The sequence below is a fragment of the Ascaphus truei genome, chromosome 1 (assembly GCF_040206685.1).
Source record: "Ascaphus truei isolate aAscTru1 chromosome 1, aAscTru1.hap1, whole genome shotgun sequence".
Taxonomy (NCBI): domain Eukaryota; kingdom Metazoa; phylum Chordata; class Amphibia; order Anura; family Ascaphidae; genus Ascaphus; species Ascaphus truei.
Window position 1 is genome coordinate 336,321,951 of NC_134483.1, and position 19,768 is coordinate 336,341,718.

General features: G+C 41.8%; 1 protein-coding gene across 6 annotated transcripts in view; it reads right to left on the bottom strand.

The window, feature by feature from the left end:
- Window positions 1-505: 505 nt before the first annotated feature.
- Window positions 506-19,768, bottom strand: part of LOC142498980 (N-acylethanolamine-hydrolyzing acid amidase-like) — a 102,625-nt gene continuing 83,362 nt past the window's right edge. The window contains exons 8-11 of one of the 6 annotated variants that reach the window (XM_075607693.1): window positions 10,164-10,230; window positions 1,322-1,350; window positions 703-839; window positions 506-607 (exon numbers count right to left, since the gene is read on the bottom strand). In XM_075607693.1, coding sequence (XP_075463808.1) covers window positions 707-839; window positions 1,322-1,350; window positions 10,164-10,230 — 229 coding nt within the window. In that variant the 3' untranslated portion in view covers window positions 506-607; window positions 703-706. Of the gene's footprint in view, window positions 608-702; window positions 840-1,321; window positions 1,351-1,399; window positions 2,034-10,163; window positions 10,231-12,102; window positions 12,366-12,964; window positions 13,026-13,602; window positions 13,700-19,612; window positions 19,758-19,768 lie in introns of those variants that run through there. The other 5 variants (XR_012802599.1, XM_075607703.1, XM_075607743.1 and 2 more) reach the window with 5 other exon arrangements.

The following is a 19,768-nucleotide window of genomic DNA, read 5'->3' on the forward strand; positions in this document are numbered from 1 at the left end:
AATAGTTTTTCCAGGAAGTTAAAGTTTGATTGGCTAAGAGGTCCCCGGGCGTCTGTCGGAATTTCAACGTTCCCAGTGGAACTGATAAGGCATCGATTACCGGGTTGATCATCACCAATTCAGAAGTTCAGGTGCAGTAATTTTTTTGTTATTATGTGTTATATATTCATTTATAAAATAAAGTTGAACTGCCTCTTTAAAAAGGTCACCAAATAGAAACTGCTATCGAGACAATCACTGACTGTGACCTATGAGCCCTCTTGAGACATTATGATATTTTTGCAGAAGCGAGTAATCGGCATAGTAGGACTGCTGCAATTTTACATTTGGAGATCCCCTTTGTTCGGAGCAACCCCCACAGCAACAAATAGGGGACCAACAAAGGCCGTTGTTGCTTTAAATGATTGTTTTCAGATGTCTACCTTCTGTTGAAAATTACGTATCAAATAGCTATGATTTTTGTAAGATACATTTTAAACCATTATTTGATTAATTCAGAAATTAATTGAGAGTTTAAAAACATTTTATAAGAAATATCGATGTTGTACAGCACAGAAGTGATTGCTAGCTCTTCAACCAATGGCATCTAGAGCTCATCCTTAGCCACCTGCAAAAAAGTAAAGAAAATCACCAATAAATTGTTCTCAGTAGACAGGAAACTTCTTGATGTACAGTATAGGCTAAAGGTTTTGGTAGACTTACATAATCAAATAAAATTCTTACTACTGTGATGCTTTGGAAAAGGTTGGAAGAATCCAATTTGTTCCACTTTGTTCCTCATCCGAGTTTTGTATTTCTCTGGAAAGGCGGCACTCATTACTGTTGTATAAAGTGTGTTACTGAAAAGGAAAAAAAAAGAAAACATCTTCTCACTATTGTAAATTTGATAGTAAAATGTCTATACATGTACTGTAATTGAGTAATGTCAAGAACACAACGATCCTGCTATTTTTTTCCTTCTTAAAATGAATAGAAGGTGCAAAGAAATCTTCTTGGGGTTAGGTTACACCTCAATTAAGACAAACTGTAATCAAAATATTTTTATGTAATGTCTGCCGTGAAGTCCAGGCCTGTGCTATGCTGCTATTTCATTCTACCAAAGAATCTCTGGGACATAACACTCGAGATGCCTCAAATGGTGTCCGATTTTTTAATTACTAAACACTAATTATACAGTTTTTCCATCTTGGCTCCCTTTATTTTAGTTACAGTAGTATATGTATATCATTAAAACATTAACTTAACCCCTGGCACAGGGTCAAATCATTAATTATATGGAATGCACAATTATCTTCTGCCATCTTGAAAAGCCAATACTTACTGATTTAACACATGGTTTACTGACAATACCTGTAATAAATTAGAAAATATATATTAACAGATATTGTGTTACTGTCGCGGCCCCTTTTAACCTCCAACATCCCCGAAAAAATTCGGGGATGTTTTCCGTCTCTCACCCGTCTCTCACGGACTTTTCCGCGCGGCCCGAAATCACCAGATAGCGCTAGACAATGAAAGCGCTTAGCGCTAGACAATGAAAGTGCCCGCAGGCGCCCAAAACTGCCCGCGATTTGCCCGCTATTTTTAAAATCGCGGGGAAAAGGCCGCAGGAGGCTAAAGGCGGCCACCACTGTATATACAGCAACACTAACAAATAAACCAAGGCTCTTTAACTGGCTGCCCATGAAGAACCTTGAAGTGGCCCTTGGACTTTCTGTCCCTGTTAATTTCATACTTGTTGCTTAAGCAGCTAAGTGCAATTCTACACACTCAAAGCTTACTTATAATTTAAGGCGATGTCAGTGTATATGGTACAGATGTTATACACGCTTGGAAATTAATAATTGTATATATAATTATAATTAATTAAGTAATGTTTCATGTATACAATTATAGCGCATTTCCCCACACCCCCTGGGAGATGTGTGGCTACGGTGTGTGTAAGGTGCAATACCTGTGGCTCACAGGAGGCCTGAGCCTCCACTGCTGGGAACCTGGGGTGTACCTGGATCGATGCTCTGAAGCGCCTCCACCTGTAAGGGATTCTAGTGTGTACAGTAGAATAACCCTCTTACAGGACCCACATACAATAAACCACACACTTAGTGAAAAGATAATAGTTTAACTGCATGAACTTAATAGATATTCCGGTTTCACCTGGTCACACACACCCTTATATATATCACATTCAATTGTACAGTCCCACACATAAGGGGCCCTGGGACACCCAACCACCCCTGTGTCCACAAGGTAATACCCTACTCTTTGTGTGGTACAGCGCTGCCCACTAAAGTGTTTGTTGGGGCACGTCTTGAGTAGGGTATCTGCCGGGTACTCCCACAACCGGGCGCGCTGCTGCGCCAAGATGGAATCCATGGATCCGTTGACAAACCGCAACGCCTCCGTCTCTATGGTATCGGGAGGTATCCTGCCTGGACTGTGCTACCATGAACAATGTCTCTTTGTGCAGAGAGGTAATCTGGTCCCAGATCACCTTGGTCCAGGATGCAGCCACGTCCTGCCTGTGTCCCTCACTCTGGTACTACATGGGCAGTGTCCCTATTTATGGGCCTGTCCCTGCAGCAACCACAAGCTGAGGGGTGTCAGGGCTTAGCTGGGCCTAATGAGGGTCTCTAGCCTAGTGCAGGTGCCACAGACACCTGCACACACACCCTACCCTGATGGCATCCCAGCTCCGACTTGCGTGGTCTGCAGTGTGCCAAATGTATCCTTTTTATGGTGCAGGGAATGCTCCAGCCGAATTGGCTGTGGGGCTTCACATGGTACACCTCCCTAGGCATTCTGGGGGCTGTAGTCTTCTGTGGAGCTGTTTGCCTATTGGTCGCTGTTCGAGCACTTGTCACTGCGCATGCACGACTGTGCGCAAGATGGCTGCGCCCTGCTACGAAAGCCGCTGGTGATGCTATCGCCCTGCCTATACCCCCGCATGCAACAGCACTGGCCAAATGCACCCACGCACCTCCCAAACACTGGAGCTACTTCCTGCCAAGCACCAGCTCTGCTGGCCCGGCCATAGGTAAGGGGACCCAGGGGGTCCTTGCTATACAATTATATCACCATAAGCTTGTGGCCCTTCTGCTTCTAAATCTTTTCTGATCCGTCCCCTTTGGAAAACTAGTTGAAGAGCCCTAAACTAATCTATGGACTTGTAATTGTATGGTAAAAATTGGTACACAGACCAATATGATCTTGATTGTGAAACTATACTAAAGTGCACTATATAATAGCCAGATACTGACATGCTATCACTAAGTAGAATGTGTGTCTGATTTAATAACGGAGTAAAGTTTCATGGACAATATTTTCAAAAGATGTGTATTATATTTGTATTTCAAATGCTTTCTTCTAAAAGCATACATTCAGGAAATGTAGGTTTGGGAATAAAAATGTTGTTCAAAAAGTCTCAAAACAATGTGTTTACCATAAAAATGAATATATGAGAAGTTATTTAATAATATCCATTTGTTCTACAGAGGTAAATCAGCTGCATTTAACATATTAAACATGCTACTGCTAATATATGGCTTTGTGTCCCATCTTAAAGGGTCATATTTAAGTGTTGGGCAGAGTTAACATTGGAGTTATAATCTCTGGATGTTTTTCTATATCTTCAATACCTTTAATCATGAATGCATTCTGAATATCTGGACTAACATTCTGATTTATCTCTTAAAACAGGTATGTCTGAGCTGAATCCTATCATCAATTGGCTACAGAATTTAAAATGTAATTGGTATGTTTCCTTAAATCAATTTGCAAGAGAACTTCTTAAAATGTAATGAGCCATTTGGTATGTATCTGTGAGTTGATTAGGCAGACCCCCCCTCTTAATTGTTAATCAAGTGACTGTGTTTTAGAGTATTTAAGACCAACTATATTGGCTGTGTGTCCCATCTTAAAGTGTCATATTTAAGTGTTGGGCAGAGTTAACATTGGAGTTGAAATTGGAGGTGGATTGAGGAAGATCTGGACTCCACACAACAACTTTGCAATTGTGAGAACTTTTACTTTCTGAACGATGTGATTCTTTGTACTCTTCCTATCCTCCAGTACCTGGGAAGTCTCTCCTCCTGCATCTCACTATGCTCTCCCTATTGCCTTTTCTGATTACTGTTTCCTCACTCCTTTGTGAATGTCTCTGTTCTCTCAACTTCCTCACTCCCCACTGCGCCATTATTTAAACACCTCTATCCCAACAACTTCTTTACCCCTCAATAAAAAAACACCCACACAAATCCTCTATTCACACCCTTTATCTACTCCTTCCTGCTGCTGGGGATCTCCCTGAAGCCAGACATACACACTCTCTCATTCATGCCTCACTGCCATCTCCTCCAATGCAAATGGTGTCAACCTTTTCATTTAATACTGACTAACCTTAAAACCTGCCCAACAAATCAAGCATCCCAATAGCCTGCACTCATGGCTATTGTCCCACACCCAGTCACTCCTACCACCCATTGTGGCCAAGCACAGCCATCTACAGCACTTATTCCCTCACCTGTTGTCTCTGTAAGTTCCGCTCAAACCTTAGATTGTAAGCTCTTCGGGGCAGGGATTTCCTTTCCTATTGTCTGATTTTGCTGCACTTATTGTATTATTATAATTCCCTGTACTGTATTCTTTGTGAAGTGCTGAGTACACTTTTGGCGCTCTATAATAAAGACATACAATACATTACAGTATATCCCTCATCCAAAGAGCGACTGTCCCATTCAATGTTTTGGTGTCAGTAGCAATGGAGAAGGTAGATTTAATGCATTAATGCATAGATTGACCCCAGATGAAGTCATTTTGATGAAACATGTTGACCTTTTGATCCTTTGAGGCCACCGTATCAACCCTCTAAGGAATCCTGATTGGGAGACACCAATTGAGGAGACTACAGCCTGTTCCTGCTTTTGCTAGCTGAGTAGCTGAGCAGCTGATTGAGGAGCAGTCACCACGGGAGGAGGGTTGAAGTGCACCCAAAGACACTTCTTGCTCTTATACCAGCAGGGAGAGTGTGAGTTTGTTACCATTCCCCTCTGTGTTGTTTGTCTTCATGAGTAAATGTTAATATACTATACCCTCTGCATTTCTGTTCTTCTCTTCATATGAGGTTAACTAGGAGTCCGCAGACCTGAGGATTTCACTATATGGAGCAACAGTATTTTGTGTATTTCAGTGCTATTTATCACTGGGTTTATTTGCACATTTAACTGTACACTTTTTGTCACTTTGCGCCACAAGCACTTTTTGGTTTAGATTTAATGCATAGCAGAAACTGCTTAACAATGTTGATAAAACTGTAAATGGTATGAGAAATTCTATGCAAAGTACAATTAACCCTGATGTCACCAATCTTCTAGGATCACGACAACGTGATTGCTTTGGATAGCGAACACGTGGTTACGTGACACAAACAGTAGTGGATGGATCTAGAAGACAAGCAATAATGACATTACGTTTCTTAAATGTTATAATGGCCCCCTGGTGCTTTTCATGGAACTTTATTAGGGCAACCTTAGGGTTAAACACTAATCATTCATTTCAAAGATATTCTTTGCTCTCTCTTTCTAATCACAGCAACAGTTGAGGACACATAAACGAATATTAGATAAAACAATCTGCATTTCTTCCATAATAAATTGTTTTAAAATATTATCAATCTATATATATATATATATATATATATATATATATATATATATATCATATAAAAATATTACTTGTGAACACATTCACATATCTTAGAAAGGTCTGCAACCCTGCTTTTCACCATTATCACCTAGCATACAGTGCTTCCACTGCAGCAAGGGATTCTGTGCTCACAAGTAATATTTTTATATGCTATATGGTGGAGGGTTTTTAGACACACACACACACACACACACACACACACACACACACACACACACACACACACACACACACACACACACACACACACACACACACACACACACACACACACACACACACACACACGTAACAGAGCCCCCCTCCTTACCTCCGGTGAGGGGGAGCTGCTTCTTGGGGCTGCCGGAGGAACTCCGTGCCGGTCTCGCGAGGTGGGGACCGCCAGGATTGACTCACGCCTGCGCAGTGGTGATGCGGGCGCATGTGCAGTCCGGGTCCATCCATTTTAAGTTTGCGCATGCGCAGAGGAGGCGTGCACATACACAGTGATCCTGAGTTGCAGCGGCCATCATAGAAGACGGCTCCGCAACATGTCCCAGGAGCCTTAAAGATGTTGCAGAGACAGGGTTTGGCACGAAACAGAGTAGCGCACCAGTAGTGGAAGTGACAGAGAGGAGGAAAATAGTGCCCGGTGCCAGTGGCTCCCGGACTAGGCCAGAAACCCCCCCATGTCCCAGCTAGGCCCCTGAGCCCTGTAAGGTTGTGGTTGCTGCAGGGAAGGCCCCCAGATAGGGATGCTCCCCTTAGCATGCCGTATTATCAGCACATCGGTGACAGGACGCCACGCGGGGACCTGCGGCCTGTGGTCTGGGACCATACCACAGGCCATATTGACATTAAGGGACAACTTCCAGCGTGAGCTCCCTCAAGAGGTGGATTCATCTGGCGGAGAGAAAGGATCCGGTAGATCGTGTAGTGGGATCACGTTGCGACCTGCGGACCATTCATCTTTTATATACCCTGGTTCTGGACGGAGACCAGAAAGGTACCTACGTGCACCAACGGCCATACACAGCAGGTAGCACTACTCCTCACACTTTGGGTGGGCTTGGCTCTGTGGATATGGGGTGGTTAGGTGCCTAGGGCACCTCAGTAATTTGGGGTATCTCACCGGGGTGTGTATATTGTCTGGGTACTGTATATGTGTCTGGTATTGTTACTGTGCTGTTTTGATATATGGTCAGTAAAGATAAGTTAGTTATACCAGTGTGTGTATCTTTATTCAGTGACTGAATTAGTTCCTGTGAGGGGTTATCCTGCAGCGCTTGGATTCCTCTCAGGTGGAGGCGCTATATACCGATTGAACCCAATCACTCCAGGCTCCCAGTGGTGGAGGATAAGGCCTCCTGTACACTAAACAGGTATTCAGCATGCATAGTTCCCTTAGGCTGCTGTCCCAGTCATCACTGTGACACGCGCGCCCGGCGGTCTTCAGGAGAGAGGGAGAAGTTGCGACGGGAGGGGGCGTGGTCGGGTTTTTCAGGGGCGTGGCCATGACCTCACGCGGCTGGTTCGCCCTCATTGGCTGAACCGCCGGCGGCGGCGTGGCCACGGCTCCGTCGCAAGTTCCACGCACAATTGTTTTGAGTGTGTGGAATCTTGCAGTACAGCGCGGCTGCTGAATGTGCGTCAACGCATGTACTCGGCCCTGAGTGACAGGGCCGCCAGCAGAAATCACGAAGCCCGGGACAAATGAATGGAGCAAGACCCCCCCCGAACCCATAGCGCACCCGCCCTCCGAACCCATAGCGCACACCACCCCCCCTGAACCCATAGCGCACCTAGCACGAAAAAATATCGTTTTAGCGCAACTTTTACTTAACTGTTTTCTTATTGTGATACAGTAAAAAAACATTACAATGCAACCTGTTTATTTTTATATTTTCAACAAAAGACATGTGACTGCCTGCCTGGGTGAGTGGGTGAATGACAGTGACTGCGTGGGTGAATGACAGTTGAATGAATGAATGACAGTGGGTGGGTGAATGACAGTGACTGCGTGGGTGAATGACAGTTGAATGAATGAATGACAGTGGGTGGGTGAATGACAGTGGGTGGGTGAATGACAGTTGGATGACGGTGGGTGAGTGAATGACAGTGGGTGGGTTGGGCGGGTGAATGACAGTGGGTGGGTGAATGACAGTGGGTGGGTGAATGATAGTGGGTGGTTGAATGACAGTGGGTGGGTGGGTGAATGACAGTGGGTGGGTGGTAGACAGTGACTGGGTGGGTGACACTCAGTGACTGGGTGGGTGACAGTGACAGTAGGTAACAGTGACTGGGTGGGGTGACTTACCTTGACCGGATGGGTGCAGCTTGCCGCCGGACGCTTTCCCCTCCTGTCCCCGATATCCCCGCGGCAGCTGCACGGGATGGGAGGTGGGCTTGGGGGAGGGGGCGTGGGAGGTGGTCTCAGGGGGGCGCACAGGAAGCTGACCACGGGGGAAGCGGGCCACTGGAGGATATGGCTGTTACTTCCCCCTCCGTCCCACGTTGGGAGCAGGGGGGGGAGCGGATCGCAGGAAGAGCTGGCTGATTCCGCGGGGAATCGCCGCCATTTTTTTAAACTTTTTTTTGTCCCCCCCCTGTTGGCGGCCCTGTCTATATATGTATATATACACACACATACCATTTTGGGGGTCTCAGACCCTTTGTCAGGTGCAGTGACATCCACCTGGCAAAGGGGCTGAGACCCTCAAAATGTTATGTTTTCAATGAAAGAAATAAAGAGAGAAATGTGTGAAATGTCCTTCTTTCCATATCTAATCAATGAGTGCAATTAACCTAACGCTGTTTCTAATCTACATTGGAATGGTTGAACGTCTCCCATCTTGTTGAACTGCAATGCATGCTCAATCAAGACTCCATTTGTGTAAATAACACACAGTGAGCTCCACTTGTTATATATATAAATATATCGTGGCAAGATGACTGTGGTTAGTTGGCAACACAGTTTTCTAGTGAAATATTCTGCTGATGGTTTTATTTGTCCATAAACATAACAAAACAATGGTTGCTCTGTCCCTTTAATTAAAACAAAAACACAAACAAAAGTCTATCCCTGTTAGGGAAGCTAACTAAACTAGGTTAAGCCTATCTACCCGGCTGGTTAGCTAAGCTAGACCAGACCAACAATATTTGGTAATACCACTTGGCTCCTTACCTGAGAGCATTATTCCATTGGGACAGCATAAATCTGTGCAGCCTGGGCCTGTCTGTCAGCTCTCCTCTGTCCTCTCTCAGTGTCTGAGAGAGACTGCTGCCCGAGCGGCATTTCCTCTTCCCCTTTTTACAGCAGGTGAGCCCATGTAATTAGGAACACCTGTGGCATAATGCAACCTCCTGCTAACATATACAAAGTCTACGACTGTCACTATATATATATATATATATATATATATATATATATATATATATATATATATATATATATATATATATATATATATATATATATATATATATATGCAAATATAGCTGTATGCTCATCTGCATGTATTAGGCAGGTCTGCAACCCCGCCTTTCCCCATTATCACCCAGCATACAGCACTTCCACTGCAGCAAGGGATTCTGGGAAATGACATGCAAATGAGCACACAGTGTCACTTTTTGCCTCAATAACCATTTTTAACATGGTTAAAACAGGGAACCATGTTAAAAATGGTTATTGAGGCAAAAAGTGACACTGTGTGCTCATTTGCATGTCATTTCCCAGAATCCCTTGCTGCAGTGGAAGTGCTGTATGCTGGGTGATAATGGGGAAAGGCGGGGTTGCAGACCTGCCTAATACATGCAGATGAGCATACAGCTATATTTGCATATTTGCTTTCCTGTGGAGGGTTTTTGTCACTTTTTTTACTCACCATAACTTAACTCAGTATTATGGTTTGGCCTATCCCATAAGCCTCTCTTGCATTCCCAGTAAAATCAACCCCACACTGATGAGACCCATCAAGGTTGAAACAGCTGTCTGTGGGTGGTTTTCTGGGTATGCACCTTAACCCTGGCTGTGCTCAAAGCTGTGACCATGCAGCAAGCTTAAGCCTATAGGGAACCATGTTAAAAATGGTTATTGAGGCAAAAAGTGACACTGTGTGCTCATTTGCATGTCATTTCCCAGAATCCCTTGCTGCAGTGGAAGTGCTGTATGCTGGGTGATAATGGGGAAAGGCGGGGTTGCAGACCTGCCTAATACATGCAGATGAGCATACAGCTATATTTGCATATTTGCTTTCCTGTGGAGGGTTTTTGTCACTTTTTTTACTCACCATAACTTAACTCAGTATTATATATATATATATATATATATATATATATATTATCGTTCATTCAGATTTTATTGCTATCATTTCTTTTTAGGTTATATAATAGAACCCATTGTTATTTTTGTTTAGTATAAAGGGCTGTGTCTTTAAGGGAACTACTGTACAGTACACTGTAATGAAAATAGATTACCCAACCTCATATATAGTGTCTAAGTTGATGTTTGCCTGTCCGGTTGCATTCATCGCCTCTTTAGCAAGAATCCTGTGAAAAAAAAAATAAAGAACACTTTTTCAGACCTATTATTGAGTTTATGGAAAATCTGAAAACCCTGCAAAACAAGACAGAAAGAGTATGGAATTGGAAGAAGAAAGCTTTAATTATATATAGATAGATATCAACATAGCTGCTTTTCTTTTCAGGGCCTCTGAATGGTGGTTTATCGTCTATCTTTGGGGAGAGAGGGCTTTACATGTGCAAAATCTTGTTGAACTCAGACAAGATTAAGGAGATCAAACCTCTCACCTTACAATATTGAAAATGTTTTTTTAACTAAAGGTGCATTTTAAAATACTTGGTGTTGGAATTTGGTAAAAAGACAGCCATAGCGTAGATTTAACCACGTTGATATGTCACTGCCATTAGTACACTTGGCCCCTACTAGTGACTGAGGCACAGAAAATTAGAAAAGGGAGAATTTTAGACAGCATGGTATATGCAGGAAATATTCGTTTGTGCTATGGAGCATGCACTTTCCTTTTTCATATATATATATATATATATATATATATATATATATATATATATATATATATATATATAATATATACACATACACATACACATACACACACACACACACACACACACACACACACACACACACACACACACATAACCCCCCTACACGGCTTCTAGGGAGATTACATTGTGTACTGTATGGTGACTGGGCGATGAGGCAGGAAGGATGGAAAATAATGGATGCCAGGAACGTTTGTAGCACAACGGACTTTTACTCGTGCCCCCAGGTATGGGGACCGCTCACACACACATGACAACATTGTAATATTTTTTCAACAGATAGTCATAAATATGGTGCTTCCATTAGTGCCCACTCTGAGCACTCAAATGGAAGTGCATTAACTTAGTTGCTCAACTTGTGTGGGACCCGGTCCCCCTTTGTTGCTTCGGGATCATCAGTGGTATTACCCCAGTTAAACTAGGCCCATACAGGCCCATACAGGAATCCTGGTTGTTCCTTTGCAAGTGACCACAATACCTTTCGCCTGATTGGGAACTGCCACTTTCATACAGACAGAAGAATTTTATTCCGAAGCCGCAGTTAGAGCTGAACCGCCGAGACACGGAGCCCTCTTTCCTGAGGCCCTCTGTGGCATGCCATTTTCCTATTTTTTCGATATGTTGGACTCCACAGCCTTCTTCTGGGATCCTAACTTAGAGGGGCACTGTCCCTTTCTATAATATTATAAAGCAGGGGAACCTGGTCTGAGCTATTACTTTATGAACATCCCTATCCACTTTCCCTGAGGTATCTCTCGGTCTTGTCGTCCAGGAACTTGACTTCCAAACACCCCATATCTATTATTTTCTATTTCTATTTATACTGTTACGCTCTTTAGCAGGGGATGTTGAACGTAACCCGGGCCATTCCTACTAGTGACTGAGGCACAGAAAGAAAATTAGAAAAGGGAGAATTTTAGACAGCGTGGTATATGCAGGAAATAATGAAAGATCAATGTACAAATATAAACTAGATATAGTAGCTGGAGAGTAGTACTATACTTGAAAAAGGGGGTTCATGTAGACTGAAATCTACTGTAGATAGAGTGAAGTTGGGGCAAAGATTGAAACAAGGCAACAAAACTATGGGGTATATGTATAAAGGCAAAAGTGGTGCAATTCTACAGAAAAACATCTGCACAATACAGTGTGTGTATATATATGTATGCATGTATGTATATATGTATATATGTATATATGTATATATATATATATATATATATATATATATATATATATATATATATATATATATATAATCAGAAGAATGACCTAGGCGCACGGGGAGACAAAAGAGAGAAAAAAACATGTCTTAGAAGTAAGATATGCACTCACAGTGTGTTGAATTAATTCAGGCGTTTTATTCACCCCGGGATCTGGAACTCTGTCAGTATATTAGGAACGTCTTTGAATCTGTGTCCTAGTCCTAGTATTTTGTTTCCACACACGGCGTGTGTCACTGCCACAGCTCTCCAGCTCTCCAGCATTCAGCAACCGGTTCCTCCGTCCTCTATGCTCCTCCGGTACCTCCGTCAGACGTGGTGACGTCACTGAGCTCTCGCATGAGCACTGTACTCCCATGTGGGGCGTCGCTGATGCTGGGATCAATAGTATACCAAAAATAGTTTAAAAAACGTTTAAAAAACGTGTAGCTCTTATCATTACCATCCACTAATGTGCGACTAAACACTTTATAGTCCACGCCCTACGCGTTTCTCCTTGCGGCTTCGTCAGGGGCTGATCTCCTGATCATACACCAGGATAACAACTCAGGTGTATAGGAATACCTATATGTCATCAGTGACTGCTATAAGCCCAGCTGGGAATTGCTATGTCATATGAGTGTGAGAGACTGAAATTCTCAATTGTTTTTAAAGAGCATACAAAGTGTGAGTTTTTTTCTTATTGTGATTCATTTTTTTTTTTTATGATTAAAACTGTGTTACACTATCCTGTGTGTCTTTTGCCTCTCCCTATATATACATCACCACCCATGAGGAGGAGACTTGGCTGAAAAGAAGTGTCGTAGGATCCAAGGACACAGATTCAAAGACGTTCCTAATATACTGACAGAGTTCAAGATCCCAGGGTGAATAAAACGCCTGAATTAATTCAACACACTGTGAGTGCATATCTGACCATTTATTGGTTAAACTTCTAAGACATACTACCCTATGTTTTTTTCTCTCTTTTGTCTCCCCGTGCGCCTAGGTCATTCTTCTGGTATCTTTCCTTTACAAGCTTGTGGAGCTGTAGACCTAATTGGCAGCAGACAGAGACAGGGACAGGTAGATTGTAAGGGTTAAATACCCCCTACTATATCTATATGTGGTAATAATTGGTTAGATATCCCTGTGTGATTGCGCTGTATGTTTCTTTTTTCTAATATATATATATATATATGTGACAGAATTATAGACAGCGCCCCTTACCAAACACACTAAAACTGCTGCAACGCTGATATATGTGGTAGGTGTTTGCACCAGGTCGATAATTTAAGTTCAAACAGATCAATATCAATATAAAAATATAAAAAGTGGCAGGGGCCGTATGTGTGCCCAAAAAAAAAAATTGAATATATTATAAAAATGTGTTAAAAAGAAAAAGTGTGCATAAAAATCAAAAAGAAAAATAGAAAAATATGAACAAAAATTGATTCAAATTATATCAAAAAATAGAGGACAAAAGAATAACTGTGCAATTGATATAAATAACTAAAAATATGCAAGGTCTAACCTAAATTGTGAATTGATTTCAAATCATAACAAATAGTGGACCAAATATATTAATATTCAAAAACCAAAAGATTGAAAAAATGGTAAAGCAATTGTAAATGTTCACAAAAAATACTTAAGTCCTCAGATTGTCCAGGATAAATGAATCACAGAAGTACAGGCTGCTTCTTCTTGGGTTCACCGAACTCCCACAGCACCTATTTAGAAAAAAAAAGAAAAGAAGCGCCCGATCCTTGTGTAAAATCAGATAAGAATTTTAATACATCACGGACAAGACAAATGCACACTTACAATTTGTCTGATAAAATCAGGCATGTTATGGGACCAGCCCATGCACCAACTGAAGACTCCACGATCGCCTCTGTGTAAACTGAAGTCCTTTGGAGTGCTGGATCTTATGTCTGTATCAGCCTTTGTTCCAGAGAGTTGTCCCAGAGAGTAAGGGAATCAGTACTTTCCTTTGCGGCTGCTTAGTTGTAGCGTGCGGCCGCCATTCACCTCTCTCGTGGAGCACTGGGACCCGGAAGGGACTTCACACACGTCTCTGCGTCTCTGCGTCTTCACGTTGGTAGCTGGGAACTGCTCGACCACCGTAGGTTCACTGCCACATATCCCTACGCGTTTCTTCCGTCCTTGCGGATTTCATCAGGGGAAATCCGCAGAGACGCAGAGACGTGTGTGAAGTCCCTTCCGGGTCCCAGTGCTCCACGAGAGAGGTGAATGGCGGCCGCACGCTACAACTAAGCAGCCGCAAAGGAAAGTACTGATTCCCTTACTCTCTGGGACAACTCTCTGGAACAAAGGCTGATACAGACATAAGATCCAGCACTCCAAAGGACTTCAGTTTACACAGAGGCGATCGTGGAGTCTTCAGTTGGTGCATGGGCTGGTCCCATAACATGCCTGATTTTATCAGACAAATTGTAAGTGTGCATTTGTCTTGTCCGTGATGTATTAAAATTCTTATCTGATTTTACACAAGGATCGGGCGCTTTTTTTTTTTTTTATATATATATATATATATATATATATATATATATATATATATATATATATATAATACTGAGTTAAGTTATGGTGAGTAAAAAAAGTGACAAAAACCCTCCACAGGAAAGCAAATATGCAAATATAACTGTATGCTCATCTGCATGTCTTAGGCAGGTCTGCAAACGGCGGGGTTGCAGACCTGCCTAAGACATGCAGATGAGCATACAGTTATATTTGCATATATATATATATATATATATATAAAAATATATATACACACACACACACACAAACACACTACTATATATATACATGACAAATTACAGCGTCTTACATACATATACAACATTTTCACATATCATTTAATAAAATTAACTTGAAATAAAAATAATAATTTATACTATAGTATAAAAGTATGTGATATGTATATAATCTGATATTAACTATGTGCACGAATAATAGAAATTGAAAAAATTGAAAAAAACGGAAAATTAAAATGATCAAATACCAAAAACAAATTAAAAAGGAACAAACTGCTGACTGACCAGCTCATATCTGGGTAGGCCAAACACACTAAAGAAAACCAGGACATTAGACAATAGTGCTAGTGTCCAAGTTTTCATTGAGACCACCTGGAATCAAGCTGTGAAGCTTGAATATACAGTAGTTCTCCCTATGGAAAATATCTTTGAACCTTTCTCCTGCCAAAATGGAGGGAGGGATAACTTCTAGTCCCATAATTTTGAGATCCTCGGTTTTCTTGTCATGGCAGAGGAGAAAATGCTTGGACACATAGTGATTTGTCACCCCATTCACTATGTTTCTCCTATGCTCCATGAACCTTAGACAAAGTGGCTGTATGGTACGGCCCACATATTGTAGGCCGCAACCACACAACAACAAATATATGACATGAAAGGTCTGGCAATTAATAAATCCCTTGACAGGAAATATATCTCGACTAACATGAGACATAAATGTCTTTTGTGTGTCGAGTAAGGAGCAAGTGATGCACCTCCCTCTACAACATTTGAAATTTCCCATACTGCACCGACACACTTTATTCGAGCAAATACCCAGTATGTACCTGGCAGATACCTGGAATGCGCCGCTCCTCACCTCTGACAAGCCCCGTTGTGTTTGCCTTCCCAGCCTGGGTTCATGCCTGGCTGACGGGCGGCTGATCTGTTAAATGATAATGATTAGGATTTAATAGGCTGCAATGCTTCGCGTGTCTACCAGATGGCATAAATTCATGAATTGTAATGCAGTATATATATATATATACTGTGCAGTATTGCAGCCAGCGGGAATAAAATGCTTCAATCCCTGCCTGGAAAATACCTCAATGCACTCGGGCAGAAAACAGTCACAAACCTCAATACACCCAGGTATACCCGAATTCGTGGGACTAGCCGAGCTCGAATAAAGTGTGTCGCCAGTGTAGGTTTTAAACTATACTTGTTAGTGGAAGGAGATCTTAATTTCATAGGTGCCAACTTGTTTTTGATACTATCAGCTCTCCTATTCATTAGAGAAGGGTATTTTTCTATATGATCTTTGAGGATCGGGTCATAGGTCAAAATGCCCCAATGACATCTCAGAATAACCTCTACAGATTTATATGATTGGCTGAATCTTGTAGTGAAAGTCGTCCTATCATTCCAATTAGATGATTTTGCTTTCATACCCTTACTCCCTTTAGTACTTGCCAATAGAGCCAATCTCTCAAATTTAACTGCCTTAAGGAGAGAGTTCTCAATGAGGGAAATCTTAAAGCCCTTCTGGACAAATTTGTCTTTTAGTATACTAGATTGTGCAACAAAAACGAGGTCCATTGAGCAGTTCCATCTAAGACGACTGAACTGACTAAACGGAATGTTCTTTTTCCAGCTGTGGTGGTGATTACTGTCAGTATGGAGGTAGCTATTGGTAGCCACCTCCTTTATGTGAACATCAGTATGAACAGGGTTATCAAAAGGGTCAACTTTGAGAAGGAGATTCAAGTATACAATAGATGCGGAATCTACAACATGCATGAAAACCAATCCAAATTCATTATTAGAAAAGTGAACAAATAAATCATTAATATCCCCAAAATTAGTGTCCCAAACAATAAGAATATGATCTATGAAATGGCCATAGTAAACAAGGCCCACCCAATATGGGTTGCCAGTCCAGACATGGCTTTCCATCCAACAACCCATAAAGAGATTGGCATAACTAGGGGCGAACCTGGCCCCATGGCCGTTCCACAGATCTGGAGGTAATACTGTGATTGAAATAAAAAATAGTTGTGTGTGAGTATAAACTTAATAATTAAAAGAATAAATTCAGCAGACAGACCTATGTTGTGATCAATAGAGTGGCCCATAGATAGGATGATTGCCATTTGATCCTGGCTACGGAATCAATGACATGCAAGCAGTCCCTAATGTATGTAACATGGGTTTGTAGAAAAAAAATCCCCATGGGATACCCCTGATGAAGTTGGCGTGCAGCTGACGAAACGCGTAGGGTGCGTCATTATGTTGGATGTTATCGGATTATTTGATCAGCTGTAGAGGATTTCCTTGAGGGAGAAACGCTGGTATACTAAAGGTGGTGTTTACATCTCAGCTGTGTTTTGATTCAAAGAGTCTCAGTTCTCCTTGTGAAACAATCTTGCCTTTCGGCTACTATACATCCGGGTCACAGTCCTCATTTGGGGGAAAAAAACATCTGTAGTGTCACCCGGGTGATCAACCCACTCCTGTCGACTGAGTTTTCGGGACTCACCGCAGTGCGGTTACGATCTTTTGGCCACTCAAAGACAAGCTGTAAGGTACTCCGTATACTCACACTGTTTACACCACAGTTCCTATTGCTCTTGGACATTTTAATTCCTAGCTGACGGGTGCGCTATCAAGCATTGATCCTGAAGCAACATACTTTGGAGCCTTAGTTCATACGAGCATACAACATCTCTATGGGACTGCATGTCTAAGTGTCTTATATATCGGAGTTTATAATTAACAACTTACCTTTTCATCCCAGAAGGACCACCACACTTATTTCATCTGAACACTATGTACAACTGAGTCTCTATTAACCCTCAAGGTTAAGATTCAATTTCCTAATTTGTACAGCTTACACCTGAGTCCAACTTTTTATTATTTATATTGGTTTTATTCACTGTCGATCTATTCCCATTTTCAGTGGTCATATATATGTCTGATTTTTATTAAATTTGTATTGCTATATGCTATTAGGAGTGTGCGCTCATCTTTTTGTTTTTTTTTTCCACGTGTTTTAGGAATTGGTTATTCCTTGATGAGCAGCCTTTCCCTATTGCTAATACCCACACTCCCATAGCCCCTAGTTCGTTCACTCAATCATTATTATCTTATTCATCACATTTGTGCTCATTCTATATATTGTTTGTTATATTATTTGTGCGCTATATATAAAGAAAATATTCAGTAGCGCCACTCGTGAAACCAAGTAAATATAAAGTGAATAATAATGTGCAATTATTAAATTAATATTAAAAAAAATTAAAAATTATCAATCTATCGAATAAATAAAAAACAGTGAAAATAAAAAAATAGTGTTGAAAATGTAAAACATGCAAATATATAAGCAAGGAAGAAAAAAGGGGGCAAAAAATGGAAGAAAGTCCAACCCTTAGTATGAGTCCAGTATAAAGTCAATGATGATTTGAAATGCTGCTCAGGGATCCACGGCTGCTCTCAGAAGGAATAACCAATTCCAACAAGGAAACTATAAAAAAAGAAGAACAGAGAGCCACGTCCCATAGTGTAAAACAGTACATTTAATCAATAAAAAAAGAGGACAAGGGGATTAAAAACACTCACAAAGGTACAAGATAAAAAGGCAGTTTGTGATATATATATATAATCACCACCAGCAAGGCCACACCGTCCTGGAACAGATCAGATGGTATATCGTCCCTCCGGTTCACCTCCAACAGATGTCGGCTGTTTAGGAACAAAGTCTCTCAGCGTCCGTGCAGTTTAGAGATTATCTCAGCCTCAGATCAGCTCCATGCGCTCTCCGGCCGTAAAGCGCGCACTTTTTTTTATAGTTTTCTTCTTTTTTTATATATATATAACCCTTCTATGGTACCCACCCGACATGAGATTGAGGGGTACACTCCTTCTGGTCACTCTGAGTGGTCTGGTGCTGTGACCTGCTGGTAAACAGGAGGGCTGAGTGCTCCGCGGTGTTGTGGGGAGAACCCAGGACAGGGACAGGAGGTGTGGTGTGGGACATGTTACCTTGTTCACTCAGGTTGCACAGCGCCTCCAGCCAGCAGGGATCCCCTGGGGTCTCCAGAGGAGAGACCCCCAATGACACTCCATTCTCCAGACACCAGAACAGGGACACACACAGCAGCTTCTTTTCTGTGGATCTTTATTCAGCATAGTTGTGCAGACAGCATACAGCATGATATCACAGGCATGGTGTCATTTCTGCCTCTCTGCTCATGGCAGCTTGAATTGCCCCTCCTTGTCCAGGTGGGGCAAGAGGGGAAGACCTCTTCTTGGCTTCTTATCACTCTCAGCTCTCGCTCTAGACTAACTCACAGTAACTGAATTTGGGAATATGTCTCAATTTGAATATCCTCAGGGAGTGTCTCTAGCTTTGAATCATTACAACTCAAAGCTTGATATCGATTGACTCACACACACATCAGGGGGTGTTCCAACCCATATCCACCCTTTGGATTAACACATTCAAATGTTGCTTAGGCCTGCCCCTGAATATTGCTACATACTTAGAGCTGAAATGCAAAACAGACCATCTGAAGGAATTAACCTTTCCACAGTCCTGTTCTAACAGGACCGACAGAGGAAAGGCCCAGAAGAATACATAGCTGCCGAAGGCCAGGCTATATATATATATATATATATATATATATATATATATATATATATATATATATATATATATATATATATATATATATATATATGAGAGGCGCACTCTCCTAGTGTAATATTGCTTGAACAATTTATTACACTATAAAAATCATCAATGGTTCAACTCACAAACAGCAAGTAACTCCCATTTCTGAGTATAATACTCCGTCCGTCCCCAGCTACGCTGTACACGCTTCACAATATCTTCCACTGGCTCCACACGTGAGGTCTGTGTTGCACGTCCTCCGCTCCACTCGCAGACTGGATGTGGTATCAGAGCACACTGAATTCAATCCCCCTGTTACGCCACGATAGGAATCGCAACAGTTCCTCCAGATTTTCACTGAAACACAG